This window comes from Medicago sativa, chromosome 4 (genome assembly GCF_051527215.1).
Source record: "Medicago sativa cultivar Bolivia chromosome 4, Bolivia_mono, whole genome shotgun sequence".
NCBI classification, from domain to species: Eukaryota; Viridiplantae; Streptophyta; class Magnoliopsida; order Fabales; family Fabaceae; genus Medicago; species Medicago sativa.
Window position 1 is genome coordinate 85,646,634 of NC_140752.1, and position 15,502 is coordinate 85,662,135.

Sequence of the window (15,502 nt, forward strand, 5' to 3'; positions counted from 1 at the left end):
TTTAATTTATTTGCAAAATCAGTTATAAACATTTTTTTTATTTTTTATTTTTGTTTTTTAAACTTAATATTATTGGATTAAATTTGACAAGTTGCGGGGGTTCAAGTGCATCCCCCTAATAATACTTTGGCTCCGCCACTGAACTTATTTCAACATGAGTAACATTTTAGATCAATTTAAAACTTTTAACATATAAAAGACCAACTTAAAACTTCTAGAAGAGAAACGACCAACTTAAAAACTAAACTAACTTAAAACTTTTAAAAGAACTAAACATGCAATTAAGCCAACTAAACTAACTTATTTTTGGTAATAAATGGAGGACATACTTCATAAATGGAGTATACATTATTTATTCTTTATTGGTATGAATGGAATTCAGACAAAGATTTCAGATTATGTCATCACACATGTTGTAGGTATGGGAAGCATTTTATTAGTATTTGATATTAGTTTGACAAAACTATAATTTAGTCTGTGGGCTGAAATTTTGTTGTGACTCAATGAGGCTACTACTTTCTTCTCCGCCTCGGAAATAAGGTCATTACTTTTCCAACTCTATGAGCTTCTCGTGCGTTCTATTTGGATTTTAAAATTCGAAATATTTCAACGTGTTTTTGGAAGTTTTACGGGGTTTTTATGCAGTTCGGATTCTAAAATCCGAAATACATATAGCGCATGAGAAGTTCATAAGGTGAGAAAAGAAACAGTCCGGAAATAAATAACATGAAAAACTACCGAGTTTTGCATAATTTTATCGCACACTTTCTTACAATTTGTTTCGTTCGAATGTGTACTTTCAATTGAAATACTATCTACATTGTTACAAACATTCCACATTTTACTATTTCATGACCTTTGTATGAACAAATAGTTCTTTGATAACATTCCAACATAAAACATTATTTATGTGACACAATTAACTTAAATTGACCAAGTCTTCTGTGTCAACACTTCACCAGAATCAGAACTTCTCTGCCAAAACTTAAAGTTAAGAGATCTTCTTTCAAGCATATTCTCCACCTCTTCCATAGGAAGTCCTTTAGTTTCTGGTACAAAGATAATAACAAAGACAATTGCAGCAACAGTGATGAAGATAAATATCATAAATGTCCATGAAACTCCAATAGCTTCTGTCAATGATAGAAAGGATTGAGCAACAATAAGATTTGAGACCCAATTGGATGTAGATGCCATTCCTCCACATATTCCTCTATATCTTAAAGGGTAAATCTCAGAGTTAACCACCCATGGCACAGTTCCCATGCCAGGTGAAAAAAATATTATATAAAGTGCAAGACCTATTATTGCAAGCCATCCATATTTACTAGGACACCCCCTTGTGTACCATAGTCTATACTCTTTGTGACACTCATCTTTTGTGGTGTCATTGGAAATTAAACATGCTCCAGGTAGTAGCTGCACAAAATTGTGCCAATAGTGTTATAATAATAAAAAAGACCAAGTCCTTGATTGGCTACCCTTCGTAATCTAATTCACCTAAACTTTTGTTTATTAAGAAAATGTTATAATGCAATTCTAGCCCCATTTTCTAACTGAAACATGTTTTTAGTCCCAGTCTCGCAAGTTTCGGGATTTCAACTCAATTTGATGATGCTCATTGCTAATTTGGTTTAGAAACCTTGTTACATTTGATGTGGAATTACATTAATGAAGTTGGAAACCAAAAGTTGTAAGATGGTTTCTGGTCCAAATTAGAAATGTGATTCCACATCATTAATGAATATGAAATGCATAAAAAATAAGTCTCAAGCTAGGATGAGGGGAAAATGTTGGATTAATTGTTTAATTAATCAATTATGGATTGACAATAATCAATTATTATAAGTCGGTGTCATAATATAAATTATGGTCTATTGTGTTAAGCACTAATTATATGATGAATTTGAGTGATTGGGCTTTTGTAACTAAATGGACCGTGATGGGTTGGACCATTTAGATAAGCCCAATGAGAGGTCCCTGCCCTCAGCCGTTTAGCTATTTAAACGTCATCCCATTAGACGGTTAATTATTCTGAATATTGGTGAAAACCTAGAGCTAGACGGAATGAGGGTAGTTACCCTCTCATAGTTGTCGGCGTTGTCTACGGTTATCCTTCATCAACCTAATTCAAAAGGTACACAATCTCTTGTTCTTTTTTTTTTTTTGTTATTGATGATATGCTATAATTTGTATCTAGTGATTCATGGCTAAACCCTAAAATTTTCATCAATTGGTATCAGAGCCAACTAGATACAATTTATGGCTATTGTTATTTGAATCGTAACTTTGATCAAGAAATTCTTGTGATTGTTTAGCCGTACAGTATAATCATGTTATTGTTAAATTAAGTAATCATAGCATGAATCTATACACTGATCGTCTATTATTTTTTATCATATGCATAAATTGATTCATAAATTGATGGTAAATATAATCTTGCTTTGTTGTTGTTTACATTGTAATATTCATATCCTACAACAAAGTTGATGAATGATCTCAATTGATTTATTTTGCCGTAAACAATTTTGTTTTGTGAAATTATGTGAAAAGCGTATCCTTCATTCTATACAGCATACGAAACTGTTTTCCAAAATTAAGATTTGCCAAGAACCTTAATTTCTCAGCCTCTGGTTGGATCAATAATTCTCAAAATTGATGTGTTCTCCCTTTTGTCTCTCAATCGCGATCAAAACGCCTTTTGAATCGTCGATTTCCGCTGCATAAATCACCAGATCGTATCGGGTTAAACACGGGTCGAAAACGACCCGTTTTCTTTGCTCTCCGGGTGTAGAAGAACCGAATTTTTTCTCATTAAAAAAAAAAAAAAAAAAAAAAAAAAAAAAACTCTCTCTTAAAACCCACACGCGTTAGGTGCTTTCTACTCTCTAAAATTCCAATTTTTGTTTTATGCCAAATAATAATAATTATTAGTATTATTATATTTGATTATTTTGGCATAAATTTTGGTATTATTTTGACAATTATAAATATTTTATATATTATTATTTTGGGAATAAATTGTTTCCTAAAATATTATATTCTCTTATAGTAAAATTTCTTACTTTTATTTGACTCTCTGATAAATCTCACTCTCTCGTTTGAGATTAATGTGTCATTGAGAAATTTTTCATCCCCAATTAATTTGTAAATATTATACTATTTTGGGATATAAATATAATTTATCTTGTACCCAAAATATTCGGAAGATTTGATTTATTTTATACCCTTAAAATTTGGGATTTAAATTACTTTTGAAATCTCTAAATATTTGATTCAAATTGATATGAGTATCATATACTCTTTTAAGTCATATATTCATTAGACTTGAGTCTATAATATCCTATGAGAAAATATTCTTTTATGGTAATAACACTTATGTGAAATAGTTTTAAAGTGTTATGATTGTGAAAATTCTTAGACTCAGACTTATATTCTTGCATCAAATATTCTATATTAATATATATTTTGAGATTTGTTGATACCCTCAAAATTATTTGTCTTGTCAAGAATAACTTGACTATTATACTATATATATTCTTGATTTGTGGGTTTCAAAATTTTGTCAAATCTTGAAAAGATCATATATCAATTAAATTGAGAATAATTTATTTCAAATCATGTATTCTCAATATTTGAGCTTAAACTGTTTTGAAAATTCTCTCTTATATTTACTATTGTGAATTTATAGAAGGCTCAATTTTGTTAATTTTAATGCCAAGTATAATTAATTTATATTTTACGATTTTAAATATTCTTGGCATTATAAATATTCTAATGTAAGATATTCTTGAATTCATATTGTCTTAGCATAAAGATCCAAAGTTCACTAATTGATCATTCTTTTGGCAACATATTTAAACTAAGACACTTGTCTTTGATTCTTGTCACAAATTGTTTTGAAGGGTCCTCATAATATTTTGTTTTCAAAATGAAGTATAGTGAGTTGTATATATATGTCATTTATATTAATTGAATATAATATTGACATATTTCTCTTTAATATACATTATGCTTTCTGCTATACTCTCTAATCTAGACCCGTAATTTATTACTCTAAATTTTGTGATAAATACTATTAGTGTGTCTTGTCGCAATTAAATATTTGGATCACAATTATGTTGAACTATGAATGAGGCGTGGTTGCATTTTTTATGCTAAAATTCTACTGATGAATTAAAATTTGTAAGCCTCTTTGTTGTTTATCTGTTAACTATTATCAGAACAACTTATTAAGAATTGAGGCAATTTTGAAAATATTTATCATCCTTACATCTGAATTCTTATATAAATCATATTCATTTATAATTAGAGTCTCACATATGTTTATTTACAATTGCTTATTCTCCATTGATGAATATTTTGAGATGACTATATTATAAGATATTCTCGTTAAGTCATCAACAGTCATTGGCTCTAAGTATAAGGATGAATGTCACACTCTTCGAGGTATGTTGTGATTTAATTATTTTATCCTCTTGTGACTTATTGCTTATTATTGCATATATGAAGAAATTTAGTCTTTCTTCTCTTTTGTTGAGCAATTATGATATTCTATATAGAAGTGAAATCCTTTTTCAGAATATTCTAAACAGAACTCTGTTGTTATATACTATTTTCTTACTATAATGCTCCATTTTGTATTTATGTTCTTTCTAATTTATAGTGGGAGTATTGAAAATTTTATTCTAAGAGTTCTATTCTGGATAACTTAGAAAACCATTTGACACACTTCTATTCCAAATAATAACTTTTGTTATTATACTACTTCATATAAAAGAAATTCTAAAGTCATATTTATGATGTGCTAATTTAAAATATTGTTAAGCACATTTTTTCTATCATTTGAATATGACCGAAGTTGAGTAAATTTAAGTATAATTGTTTATGCATGATATTATTGTATCATATTCTCTTAAGCATAAACATTATTTATTTGTATAATTGTAATCTCACCCATCGTGGGTACAATTATGCGAATTTTGTTAAATAGATTAGCATTATATTGGTAACAGTCATACCCTATCGGTGTGTTGTTATTAATATAATTGTTATTATTCAATGTACCTAAAATGTTTATACTTATGTCAATTATAATACTCTATCAATGTTTAAATTTTGAGACATAAGAATTGTACATTGTGATGATATAGTTCTTACTTATTATTATCCTTAAGGTTCTTGAATGAGATTACAATAAGTAAGTTACCCTATTAAAGACATGTAGAAAATTGTATAAATTTTTGCAATCCAATATTATTACATTTTGAATTAAATTTCTACCTAAATGTGATTTTTTTTTATATATATAAATATTTTGGATTGCTACTATCCCTTTGTTATGTGAGTGACGGACATACCCTATCGGTGTGGCGTTACTTAACATATCATTTTGTGATAGAGAAATAGTTGAATATTTTATTTAAAATATCTTTGAGATTTTAATTCAACTATCATTGTCTATTCTCTATCAAGTGGAAGAATCATTGCTATGTATTGTGTAACGTGATGGACATACCCTATCGGTATGACATTACTTAACATAATCATCCTTTTGTGGGTAAGATAGTTTAACTATCATTCTCCACCAAGTGGAGAAAATATCATTCTTCAACAAGTGAGAAAAATTCTACATGTCAACTAACTATATCTCATAAACAAATATATTTATTTGTTTTTCATATTTTAGATATGAAATTTTTGTTGAGACTTATATTGAGGATATTAGTTATGCTATTGCTATTCTTTAATACTTATGGAAGCTTATGACTATTTTCTCTTATATCCTCAATAATAATAAAATATAAGTTTTGTGTATTTCCGCTGCTTGTAACCTAATTGTTTCTCAAATTTGTGTAAGTATAATTGTAGCATTTGAGTTTTGAGTGAGTTATTAAAATTGTGAACAGAGTCTTATATCCTATTTTTAGAGACTCATCTCACTCATATGATGATAAATTTTTAATCATCATACTCTGTCATATAACGGTTACTATGTTTATAAAATTTTGTGGAATTTTAATTGTGAAAAGGAGATCTTGTGTTATAAAATTCTTAAATGAAAATTTACGTTCTCCTTAATTCTAAATGCAGAATATGTGGTTAACTACGAAACCCAATTCTTGATAATATCTGCCATTGATAAAATATGTATTTATGGGGTTTCATATTATTCTTGAGTTACCACTTGTGTTAATAATTCTGCTATGCTCATGTGCAAAATATGTGGTTGAGTTCATGAAACTCTATTGGCTAAAATTATATAACCACTTATGTTGATGATCTTGCACTAGTAATTGAGTATCCCACTATTGAATATTACATTATTATAATATTTTGTATCAGTGATCACTAAAGAGAATCTCACTTACTCTTGTTTATATATATGTGGGATCAGTGGGAGTGTGTACACAATATTATATATTATGAGCTCAAATGAGAAATCTCACTCTTGTTTATATATATATGTGAGATCAAGAGAAATGTGTACACAATATTATTGTTGTTATCGCCATATACTCTTGTGCACACTATAAAATATGGCATAGCTTAAGAGACTTTAAACTTTAGTCTCATTCTATTATATTGAGATATATGTTAAAATTCTTTTTATCTCAATAAGCATCATAATTGGATGCTTAAGTCAATTTTGTTGGAATATGCACAATAACCTCGTAGCATGCAAATATATATTGTGCTTCTGTTTTACCAACATTCCACATTTTATGAGGTCATAAATAGTAAGTACAATGTATAATATCAATACTCCTATCGAGTATGATATTGTGTTTTTGTGGTACTTATAATTTGAGATAATCATAAATGTTCTTTTGTTATTGACATTCTAGTGGCCACATTAATCCACATATTTTTTCTTTAAACTAAGTGTCTATGTTAATCCAACTTGGGGATTATTGAATTTCCTATTTTGCTTTTATGGATTTTCATAGTCACGTTTTTTTTATAAAACTTGGATTAATTGAATGTCGTAGAACATTTATTGATCTTGACTATATGTAATTACACTCTCTTAATAGGCTATCCCTATAAGTAATTACTATTCGTGTACCTATGTGGATATATGACTTCTGTAATATTGAAAACTCATTGGCAGAACCACTAACCACAGACTTATATATATGAGTATTGTAACTCATAATGATTTGATTAAGTCTATGTTATTTTGGGTTAGTGGGAGTTTGTTACAGCATTTTTTAAAATGCTTGGGCTATTCTTTAGTGACATATTCTTTTTTAATTCAAACGTGTCACTATAGATTCATCATTTGTTAGAAAAGTGAGTCTTTGATCTGTATGATTTATTTTCCCTATCGGATTCAATTTCTGCAGCATTAAAGCTTACTTCTCTTTTGAATGATTAGTGCTTTGACCATACATGTAATTTTAAATTTTAAATTCTTTATGACAAGTGAATTTTTTATTCTTCCAGTAATTGAGTATTGCCATCCAAGTGGGAGATTGTTGGATTAATTGTTTAATTAATCAATTATGGATTGACAATAATCAATTATTATAAGTCGGTGTCATAATATAAATTATGGTCTATTGTGTTAAGCACTAATTATATGATGAATTTGAGTGATTGGGCTTTTGTAACTAAATGGACCGTGATGGGTTGGACCATTTAGATAAGCCCAATGAGAGGTCCCTGCCCTCAGCCGTTTAGCTATTTAAACGTCATCCCATTAGACGGTTAATTATTCTGAATATTGGTGAAAACCTAGAGCTAGACGGAATGAGGGTAGTTACCCTCTCATAGTTGTCGGCGTTGTCTACGGTTATCCTTCATCAACCTAATTCAAAAGGTACACAATCTCTTGTTCTTTTTTTTTTTTTGTTATTGATGATATGCTATAATTTGTATCTAGTGATTCATGGCTAAACCCTAAAATTTTCATCAGAAAAATCCTGAAACTTGTGAAACAAGGAACTAAAAATCCTTGATATAGAAATTGCAGAGGAGACGAAAATCTTGTTTCAGTTAAAATAGAAGACTAGGAGTACATTTAAGCCCAAGAAAGAGGACTAAGTTGATAGGATAAGGTTACCTTATTAGCTCCAGAAGCACAAAAGCCACATTCTGGAGAAGCCTTAAGGCACTTCATACAATCCCATCCACCAGGGTTTAGAGAAGTACTGTAATCGGCGCAAGTATTATTGAATTGGGAGGTTTCGACCGCACTAATCATCGGCGAGTGAGTCGAACTCTCATGGAACACAACAGTCAAAACAACTAGGGACAAAACAACACCAGACAAACTGAACAACAAAAGCTTTTTCCTTCCTGCCTTATCTATAAAGTATATGCTCAAAATAGATCCAAATGCATTCAAGCCAGATGTGACCAATGACAGAAGAAGTGCTGTTTGATTGGATGCAAAACCAGCTAACTGAATAATGGCTGGACTATAGTACATGACAGTGTTGATCCCTACAAACTGTTGGAAAATTTGAAGTCCCATTCCTGCATATAAACCTCTTCTCACTGTTTTAGTTTTCAGCATTTTGATTATGCTTGCTTTATCAGAAGATTCTGCTTCTTTGATTTCTAGTTCAACTGATTCCTTCAAAGTATTAATTTCTGCTTCAGCTTCTTCGGGTGAATAAATCTTTCTTAATAGTGCTTTAGCTTCTTCTTCTTTTCCCTTTCGAAACAACCATCGTGGCGATTCAGGGAGCATAATCATCAGTGAGAATTGTAATAGAGCTGGTACTGTTGCTACTCCTAACATCCACCTCCATGTTCCTGGTGCCTGAATAAATTACCATAACATACTAGTTTGGAATATGAATAAATCACTTCTCTGATTCTCTATACATTTATCAGAATAAACTCAACAAATTTAACGTGCTATATAAGCTTAAATATGACTATCAACAATGCAAACCAAATTGCAGTACTAAAAGCAGAAATCTCAATATTCACAAAGACTAAACACATCACATGTCGTAATATGAACAAAAGCAGTAAAAAAATGTTGAATTGCTGAAACAAAGTTGCTCACTTTTGTGAAGGCCAAGTTGATGAGGTAGGAAAGAAACTGTCCACCAGTGATGAGAAATCCATTGAGACTAACCAATGCACCTCGAACTCTAGTTGGAGAAGCTTCTGAGATGTATAACGGAGAAGCCATTGAAGCCATTCCAACACCAAGACCAACAAAAACTCGACCGACAATGAGAATAGATGGACTCATTGCAGAAGCCATTATTGCTGAACCAATAAAAAAGAGTGTGTCTGCAATTAAGATCGCTTTTTTCCTTCCGAATCGGTCGTTAATCCATCCACCAACTGCAGCACCTATGATTGCTCCAGCAAGAGCCATACTCACTATTGCTTCCTGTATTATTTACATTTTTTGTGGTGCATTTAGCAAACAAGTTTAAAGTTTTTGAATATTTTGTGTCACTCAATGATGGTAAGTACAGGAACAGTTTTTGTTATATGTTTGAAAATTAAAACAAATGAATAGGTAACTGGTCATAGTCATTACTAATTAGTAAGTCACTATTATATGCAATCTTCTTTAACATACTAACATTGATTTGCTAATGTTCATGAGTCCATTAAGATCTTTTTTCTTTCATAGGAAAAAAATGAAAATCAACACAAAAAGTTTGGTTAAACATCAATACCTTATTCTTGACATGTAAATTTAATTTAAAAATCACACAAATAGATAATATTTACACGCAAAACTAAATCGGTGACCACATAAAAAAAATCTTATAATATGAGACGAGACAGATAAACAATATTTATTTTTGTATAAAAAAAACAATATTAATTTTTTTACTGGTACTTACAGCATTCGATAATATTAATTTTTTTTACTGCCACTTACACCATAATATCATATGTTAAATTATTACCCTTTTTATGGAAGTACGCTGGTTTTAGGAGGACTCCTAGGACCACACAGTTAGTTGGCTAATATTTGGTACTATTCCAATTCCAAACACTTATCCTAGGAATATATGAAGGATAATAAAAGAAAAATATTTTTAAATAAAAATTATATAGTTAGACAACACTACATAGTTATTTAAAAAAAAAAAAAAAAAAAGACAACACTACATAGTATTATGTTCTTATGTGTTGTTTTCTAAAGGAGAACTTCATCATTTATTGTAGTTTTATCTAACTCGAGTGATTAGTGTTTACAGTTGTGTGTAGAGGATATTCGATTCACACAAAAAAAAATTGGCTTAATTGCACTTTTTCCTCTATCTTTTGCCAATTGTGCGATTTTGTACCCCATATTTTTAATTGAGCGATTTTGCACCCCATCTTTTTCCCTCTTTCTAGTTTGAAGGCCCCCATGTGTTTTAGTGATGATGTGTCTGATTTTGATGATGTGTCTTCATTTAATTTTTGACATGTGTGTAAATTATATTTTTAAAAAACAAAATAAATCATAAGAATTAAAATTATTAAAAAGTGGTTAAATTATAAAAAAGAAAAATGGAACCCAGATTTGGGGTTAAATTCCTCCGCCCACACCTCCCACCGCCACCGCATCCTCACTCTCTTCTCCGGCACATTCACCTTCTCCGGCATAGTAACTGATGAGATTGTTTAAGAGGAAGGTTTCAGGGTATGAAAGGGTTTTAATGATGTGAGAATGGAGGGTTTTTGCTTTGGTGAAGTTGCGGGTTTCGCAGTAGAGTTTGAGTAATGCACAGTAATGATTTGAGGAAGAAGAGTGTGAGAGTGACATGGATTTGGAATTGGAGTGTTATGTAGAGTGATTGTGAGGAATGGAAATGGATTGAATTGTTCAACATTCAAAGAACATGAATGAATCCAATGGTTTTGTTTGAGTACAGGAAAGCAACAAGGATAATATGTATGCCACCACCATGAATTCAATGGTGTTCCATGAGGGACATGTATTTCTTTTTTATAATTTAACCACTTTTAATAATTTTAATTGTTTCCTTCAAAAAAAAAAATTAATTGTTATTAATCAAAAAATAATAATTAATTGTTATGATTTATTTTGTTTTTTAAAATATCATTTACACACATGGCAAAAATTAAATGAAGACACGTCATCAAAATTTGACACATCATCACAAAAACACATGAGGGGCCTTCAAATCAGAAAGGGGGAAAATGATGGGGTGCAAAATCGCACAATTGGCAAAAGATATGGGTGAAAAGTGCAATTAAGCCAAAAAAATTATATAAATGTCGGTCTACCTACAAAAGCATGTGACATTTTTTATTCTACTGTTTATTTTAGAGAAATGATATTTATACAATCATTTTCTTACTCTTTTCATGTTTCTCTCTTGATTATTTTTGACTAATAAGAAAAAAGAAAAAGTTGGATGTCACAAAAGTTGTACAAATATCAGTTACCCGAGATTTCTATTCCCCTGTTAAATTGAAGCCATTCCAACACCAAGGCTAACAAAAACTCGACCAACACAAAAATAAATTATCTATATTTAAAAAAATATATATCTAGTGAATTTCATGTGATTGGATAAGAACTTAACACATTTTATAATTATTTTTCCTTTTAGCATAAAAACAAAGTAGTTATTAAAAAAGTATATGATAGAAGTTCTAGTATGTGAATATTATTATTATTCTTTCTTTGATGCAACCCTATCTTTTGTGTGCAAGTTGATGGTTCTTTAATAAATTTGTTAACCTTAATGATTGTTAGGGACATTTCTGTCCAATAAGATGGGCAAGATCCAACTTTGTAAAGATAAAAATGGGGATAGAGGTGCTCGTTCAATAGAGAGAGACTTGCATAAGATATTAACATATAAAAATAATTGTCCATAAAAAGATATTTAAATTATTTAAAACTAGTTCTATCTCCCTCATGTAATATGATGTTTTTTAACAAGATGCAATATGATGTTGTTATTTTAATTTATCTATAATATCAAATCAAAATATATGTCAAAATATAGACAGTCTCTCTAAAGTTATCGCCTCCAAAACCCTAAAAAAAAAAAAAAATTACAAATACACACTTGATGTTAGGGGCATTTCTGTCCAATAAGAATGAACAAGCTTTTGGCGTAAAATACTAAAATGTTAAATAGAGTTATAGGTCTCCGTTCAAGAGAGATAGATATAGATAAGATATTAATATATAAAAAAATTGTCATAAAAAATATTTAAATTATTTAAATTTCGTTCATATGGTCTTGTTAACCAGTAACTTCAAGACATTCTTTAAGTATTTCAAATTAGAAAATCATTCTTTAAAAAAGTCAAATAATTCAATTTCTAATATATTAAATACACAAACTTTTATAAAAAAAAATTACCATTTAAGACAATTAAAAAACGCCCCCCGTTAACATTTCCCTTTGTTTAAACAAAAATCGTATGTTTTTTTATATAGAAATGGAGATGATTTCAATGAGGCAATTTTTGCTAGTTTAGATGATAATGATGGAAATGAAGAGTAAGTAAGTACCTGAAGCCATGTCTTTCTATCCACTTCTTTGAAATCATCTCTGATATATAATAGTGCCCCAGATATGACTCCTACATAAATGAAAAAATTAAATAAAACCAAAGACAGAGGAAAACAGGGTAATAATATGGAACAAAATGAACTAACTAACCAGTGTCATAGCCAAAGAGAAGGCCACCAATACCAGCAGAGAAAGCAAGTCGAAGGACATATGGATTTTTCCATGAAAGAGACAGACATTCTCTAAAAGCTGAGATATCAGCCTCTGGTAAACTACCTTCCATCTTGTTCAATAAATTTTGGTAAAATTGTTGAAGTTGGTGATTGATGAGAGAATCAGGGAAGCATAGCAAAGTGTGATGAGAGGAACATTTATAGAGGGAATTGGTTCTTTCTCAATTTTCTAATGGATATACTGTCCTTATATTAGACTCTATTTTAAAATATTACTAGTTACAAACCCGTGCTTCGCACGGGGTGCATTGCTTTTTTCCGGATAATTTTGTTTGCAAACACGTATTTATTAATACTTAAAATTAAAGTGATTGCGAAGATAGATATTATATGCATAACGATATTCTTACATTGATATAAAACTAAAAAAAGCATAAATCATAGCATACCATGTTCAAGAAGGGTCTATTGTGCTGAATAGCTAAAACAAAAGTTATACAATGCAAATTCCAAAGTAATTGTTCATGACGGATTAGAAATAGAAGCACTTGTTGTGCGTGCTTGCCTACCTAGTTTCTAAGATTGTTTCGGACAATCTCAACAAATAATGACTTCGGAGGATCCTCTAGTTCAAAGAACAATCTATCTCCTTCACATAATTTGCTGTCTTTTAGAAATTTGTTCCAATCCTCTCCTAGATATTTTTCATTAGGACCCCTGTTAGAAGTAATAAGCTTGCATTCATATTGTTTTCGGGTATTCCATTCCACTAATGTGATGTTGTGTTGTGTATCTGGAAGCACGTTGATGGAAATTTTATTGGGGAAGTGCTAAAGAGGGAATAATAATATGAATCAGTTAATGGTTAGAATTAGAAAAATTGAATATAAAAGTAGTAGTGTAGGTGTAACTTACCATCATCTGAGATGTCAGTCTGTTTTCCCAAGGCTTAGTGACCTTTTTTGCGAAGTGATACAAATCAGGATCATAATAGTCTTCATCGTCTTCTGAATCTGAATCAATTTCAATGACTTCCTGCTTAATAGTTTTGTTTTGAGAAGAAGCGTTGTTCTCGTTGACCACAGCTGTCTTGAACCTATTGAATTTACCGGTAAATTCGAATGTAACTTTCGTTGGTTTGTTCCACTGAAATGTTGTTGCAACATTTATACCAGATGTGATGAAATTTTGGTTTTTTGATTGTCCGAACCTTACTCTTATACTTATTTCATTTTCATGTATGAGCCATGCATAAGGATGTTTCTTTAGCTTGTTGAAGTAGTGTTCAAAGAATTCATGGCAGACACGAATTTTTCTCTGAAAATGTTCAGAGATATATAGATATTTTAGAACATAACCCTTGGAAAGAAGTAGAATGTATAAAGTAGTTTATTTCTATAAACACAATTTTTGTTGCCAATAATCTTGTATAAGTACACAGCTGAATCTAATTACCATTCATATCATATAAATATTAGAAGTGCAGCAGATGAAATGATCAATTCATACAAAAAAAATTGAACTATTACAAAAATATTTTGTCATATATAAACAGAGCAGGATCACAGTTTTCAATAATTTTGTGAATTGTCTTTAGTTGATTGCAAAAAGCTAACTCATGACATCATATGACCTCAAACACATGATAATTTTTCTTTTAAATGAGAAACTGATTTACTTAGAGATTCTATTGAGTACCTGGTATGGATAAACAATCGATTCAAAGCATCTCCTGAAAAGAAAGAGACAAAAACTTCTGGTTTTTTATAAATCATATATAGTAACTTAAGAACAAATAAATAGAAACAAAAAAACATTTCTATACCCAAAAATGAGCAAATTAAGGAATATTGCACAAACATTAGAAATATTTATCAAAGCCTAACCAAGTTTTGATTCATGAAAAGAGCATATATTTTGTTCATGAGACCAGGAAAACAACGTAATAATTAAGATGAAATTACTAATTGGAACCAAGTTGAATTATTTTTTAAAAAATTTGCTCTAAAGGAGAGATGTTCAAATTACGGAATATTGTTATTCTTCGTAAATTTGAGAACGAAGGTCGCATGCTTTGCACGGGTTGAATAATGTATTTTTCAAAAATTTGGCTGTGAAGGAGAAATGTGCAAATTTTGGTAAATTGTTGTCCTTCATAAATTGTATTGTGAGAATTATGTGACTGTAATCAAGCGCAATTACCACCGAAATACAAAACCATAGCTCAGACTATCCACAGACCTGCAAAGACTCCACTGAGCACCCAAAAACGAATATTGCACAAATAAGAAGATAAAATCGAATAGCAGCTTGTCGCCCTCTTGTCGGTGATTGTCCCTAACAAATTGGAACCAACTTCCTCCCAAGGATTTTTTAGCCTTGTTACGCTCAGTGGTAATGAGGCGGCAATTGTATTTCTGACCGGTAAGCACATCAAGCAACCACATTGTCTTTCTTGTAGTTGTATTTTTCAAAAAAAATAGCTGCATTTTTCACATTCTAGCAAATCAAGGGAAAGAGCAAAATATGAGTGAAAATGCAAACTTAATATTCATAAAAAAAAAGGTCAAAAAAAAAATGTAATGACAATTATTTTTTAATCTAATATAACAATAAAAAAAGGGTCCTTAAACGCATGGTTATTTGATTTTTTTTCTTTCAAAAATGATATAAAGGATGGAAAAAACCTAGAATAAAAGAAAATTGTCAAAGAATGGATGATAATTACTATAGCCATTTTGAACATCAAAATTTACTTGAATCTTGAAATAAAGGGGAATGGAGAGAAGTTTCTTTGTAACACTCTTTAAGGTTCTCATGCAATTTTTTTTTATGGTTCAAGCAAACGTTATAGTT

General features: G+C 30.2%; 2 protein-coding genes across 2 annotated transcripts; both read right to left on the reverse strand.

Moving 5' to 3' along the window:
- Positions 1-722: 722 nt before the first annotated feature.
- LOC146933067 (putative inositol transporter 2) lies at positions 723-12,869 on the reverse strand. Its single transcript, XM_085704808.1, has 5 exons — positions 12,624-12,869; positions 12,473-12,543; positions 9,026-9,361; positions 8,069-8,773; positions 723-1,419 (listed from the first exon to the last, which is right to left on the reverse strand). Exons 1-5 carry the CDS (start codon positions 12,754-12,756, stop codon positions 925-927), a joined length of 1,740 nt encoding a protein of 579 aa, XP_085560934.1. The 5' UTR covers positions 12,757-12,869; the 3' UTR covers positions 723-924.
- A 230-nt stretch (positions 12,870-13,099) lies between these two features.
- LOC146933068 (uncharacterized) lies at positions 13,100-15,093 on the reverse strand. The gene is made up of 4 exons (XM_085707806.1): positions 14,888-15,093; positions 14,345-14,402; positions 13,562-13,963; positions 13,100-13,476 (listed from the first exon to the last, which is right to left on the reverse strand). The coding sequence occupies exons 1-4, from the start codon at positions 15,091-15,093 to the stop codon at positions 13,216-13,218; spliced, it is 927 nt and encodes a 308-aa protein (XP_085563932.1). The 3' UTR covers positions 13,100-13,215.
- Between the last annotated feature and the right edge of the window lie 409 nt (positions 15,094-15,502).